At 39.5% G+C, this 3743-nt stretch overlaps 1 protein-coding gene across 1 annotated transcript; it reads left to right on the forward strand.

Moving 5' to 3' along the window:
- Positions 1–341: 341 nt before the first annotated feature.
- LOC135208183 (uncharacterized) lies at positions 342–3743 on the forward strand. The gene is made up of 4 exons (XM_064240319.1): positions 342–474; positions 1193–1317; positions 1882–2032; positions 2806–3743. Exons 3-4 carry the CDS (start codon positions 1907–1909, stop codon positions 3046–3048), a joined length of 369 nt encoding a protein of 122 aa, XP_064096389.1. The 5' UTR covers positions 342–474; positions 1193–1317; positions 1882–1906; the 3' UTR covers positions 3049–3743.

Below are 3743 nucleotides of genomic sequence, written 5' to 3' on the forward strand. Positions count from 1 at the left end.
GCCATAATTGCAGTGAAACCACATGACCGTTTGTGCTTGATATTAACAAGAGGGTAAACTTCAAACTCTTTCGACCTAACTTAATTTGACGCAGCCCAACGTAATGAAAACATGAACTGACTGGAGAATTATCTCCCTTCAGTTAATCCAACCGTGATTCAAGTTCAGCCTTTTTCTGATTTTGTTATCTCGATCATTACGTATCGTTTGTAGATGTAGTGAAGACGCTCCAAGAAAGGAAAAACCTTTACCAAGAACGGCTACAAACCTGAAAAAAAGACAGCTGTCTACAAAAAGGGTTGTGTTCCTCTTTCTTTTTCTGATTCTCTTTGGCAGGTACTGGAAAAGGACATCTTGCCTGGGACAGTTGTCGAATCTGTCGTAAACAAGATGATCCTCTACTTCAAAGTCTCGAGCATATTGGCTCAACGGATGGTCTGCCACTATCAGGTTCATACCCATAAATGGATGTAGGTAAGTGCTTTACTATATATGAGCATTCATTCCTGGAGCGTAAATACAGTAGAGAATTTAGGTCCAATGCCAAGCGCTAGGACCTATGAGGTAATTCAGTGCTGAAAAGGAAATTGATAGTAAAAAGGGTTTGAAAGTTGTAACAGAAGGAAAACCACGCAGTTGCACTATGATCAATTGTAAGGATAGGGTGGAAGTAAGATGGAAGAAAGAATATGAAAGGAGTTACAGTTAAAGGAATGAAAGCGGTTGCAGCTAGGGGCCAAAGGGACACTGTAAAGAGACTTAAAAAATTTCTGCTCTTACTTTTCATAATGGTAAGTTCACTACCCTCGCTCAGTACATAGGCAAATTCTGTTTCCACTCCCAGCAAAAATGACCATTCATCTTCCAACAGGTAAATCATGTGGTTATCCCACAGTACCTTGCCTGTCAGTGATTCAGTTTTTGCTTTGTTTCACTCTCACTTTTCTGCTCAGTAATCAATCAAATCCTGCAGCTCATTTCAGAAATTTTTCACTTTTCTAAGGTCCATGACGCGAGGTGGATTGTTCCAGAATTCCGTTACTTTCAGAGGTCTTATTTTATGTTGTGAGTCGTTCTACTTTCATTACATCTTGGCAACCTTCAAAGTTATATTGATTCTTAGGATCATTTTATGTGTTAGTGATTTGTTAAATATTTTTGCCTGTTTAAATAAACCTCTTTCACTTTCCAGTAATAGTACTCCAGCCCTTCCTGTAATCAGCAAGTGATCAGTACCACTGCATTAAGATGGACTCCTCCCCTCTTTGGACTAAGCAATTATCCTGATGCTATGAATTGCTCCATCAATTAACTACTGTAAGTGTCTCCTTGTATCTTTATACCAACCAGTAGAGTCTTGACATTGATTTTGTTTTCCAAAAAACATATTCCACAATGGAACATAATCAACATTTTATGCCGGATTCTGATGAGAGTTGATCAAAGATATCGCTACCCACTCAACAGACTGTGCCAGCATGGGCTAAAATTACTGTCAACAGCTTTGCTTATGTCTCCTTCACAAAACCTTACAACTTTGGAGCGTTACAGTGAATAATGATATTCTATACGTAGTTTCTTTAGGTTAAGTTTTGACAAGGAATTACGTTTGCTCTCCTTAATTCTGCATTCCTTTTTTCCTCGGTTAGTGGACTGAGGCTGTGTTTATCATTACTTCTCACAAAGGAAGAAGTAGAAACAGGAATAAATCCAAAGTTTATTGTGATTATTAGTTACTATTGTTAAATGAGGAGTGCTGTTACTGTGATACTCTGAACTACAAATACAGCAATAGTAAACAGATATTGATACTATACTGCCTAGGCTATTTCTACTTTCATATTATCAGCAACTTTTTATCATTATTATTTCTATCAACAGACTCTGTGATACCCAGACTCGAGATATGCTTCCCTCTTACAACACTCTTGGTACATTCTTGAGCAACGCCGCCGCCGCCGCCGCCAACGCCAACGCCAACGCAGCTGGTTTCAACCTGACCATTACGAAAATTACCTCCAGCTGCCACCAGGTAAAGGAAGATCACTTGAGTTTGATCAATACTGAGTCCCCTATTTAGAGACAGTTGATTGTTTATGGATGTGCAACTCTCTAGAAAACTGATAAACAATAAAATCACCATCATGATTCCCTCCAATAACACATGACACAAAGACCATCAGTTCATTTTAGCCATTCTTGTCTTTCCAGCGCCTTGCCTTACAGAAATATCAAACTCAGCTCATTTCTGCTCCCTTCTCATAGTTCTCATCTAAGAAAAACTTTCTCTTCCCACTCTTCCGATGCCCACAGGAGCCCCACAGCTGACACTATAACACATTGATCGCTATGGGGTTGAATGGAGGACATGTCCTAACCATCTCCATCATCCCCGTAGGGTTGTGGTAGCCATCATTGGAGGTGATGATGATGTATATACAGGTTTCCATGTACATATGCCATTTGACTATTCCAGGTCATCAACCTCACAAGCGGTGGCAGTGCTACTCTAACTGCTTCCTCTACAAGTAGCAAAGTCTGGATGAGCAAGGCTTGTGAATGGTGGATTGAGGTGGGGGAAATTCTGAGAATTTCTCTTTCCGTAACGCATTGCTCAATGCAGTCCAAAGTTATATATACACACAAAAACCGTTACCCGTTTGAAATGTGGGCCTAGTCATCCCTGGATTCCTAAGGCTACACTAGAGTTATTTGCCAAGGAGAACATCATTATCTGACAATGACATATGTTCTCTGCTGTACATACTATATGTCTGTGTAACACTATATTTTCCCCTTCGACAGTCCCCAGCGGGTACGAAAATAAACCTGACGTCCTCAAAGTTGGTGGTGCAGAGCTGCAGTACAGGGGGAGTCCTCATCAACATAGACGGAGATTCTTCTTACCCCAACGCGACCACCAGTGCTGTCTGTGGGATGTCGGTCACAATACAGGCTACAAGTAACAAAAACAGGATGGCTGTGATGTTTTACAGTAACAACGCCAAAAGCAGCATGTCAGCTACTGCAACTGTTGTTGCAGCCTAAGAAACAAGACTGTAAAGGAGCAGTCTTGGTCATGCCAGGTTCTTTGCATTTTACCAATAGGGGATCTCTCATTCCCGATCCTCCAAGAAAGTCCTAAGAAGGAAAATGGTACATAAGGGTTTCTTTGATCTTTGGTTAAAAAGCTGGTGTTGACTTCCTAGTGATTATGCTTTAAAATCAATTGTAGATTACACAAACAAATCTAGATGAACATGATTTTGGTTACTTTTTCAAACTTGAATGGTTTAATGAATGAACCATGTGGTGTGAGGGCTTAGAAATTATGTGATGACTTGAGGAACAAGAATAATATTTTTGACTTGCATATTTTTGATTGGTGGTGGAACTGGGTTTTATGAGTACAGTATTTTTCTTATGGGCTTCTTAAGTCTTGAGAGGCACGTGCAATTATTTCATTATAGACTTAACCCGTATAAGGTATATATAAGTGATTACTTATATAAACTCTGAATGCAGTGTTATTACAGAAAAAAAATGTTATTTTGCAAACATTCCAAGTCTGCTTCTGTGGTTGACAGGGATACTATTTCATGGTAGCCAGCCTCTGACCTAATATTAGGTCAGAGAGGGTGGCTACTATGAAGCAGTATTCCTGTTAACCACAGGAGTAGACTTGGAATGTTTGTAAAATAACCAATATTTGTTTTAGAAAATTTCCCAATAAAGAATAGAAA

This window comes from Macrobrachium nipponense, chromosome 35, assembly GCF_015104395.2.
Source record: "Macrobrachium nipponense isolate FS-2020 chromosome 35, ASM1510439v2, whole genome shotgun sequence".
In the NCBI taxonomy this organism is placed as follows: domain Eukaryota; kingdom Metazoa; phylum Arthropoda; class Malacostraca; order Decapoda; family Palaemonidae; genus Macrobrachium; species Macrobrachium nipponense.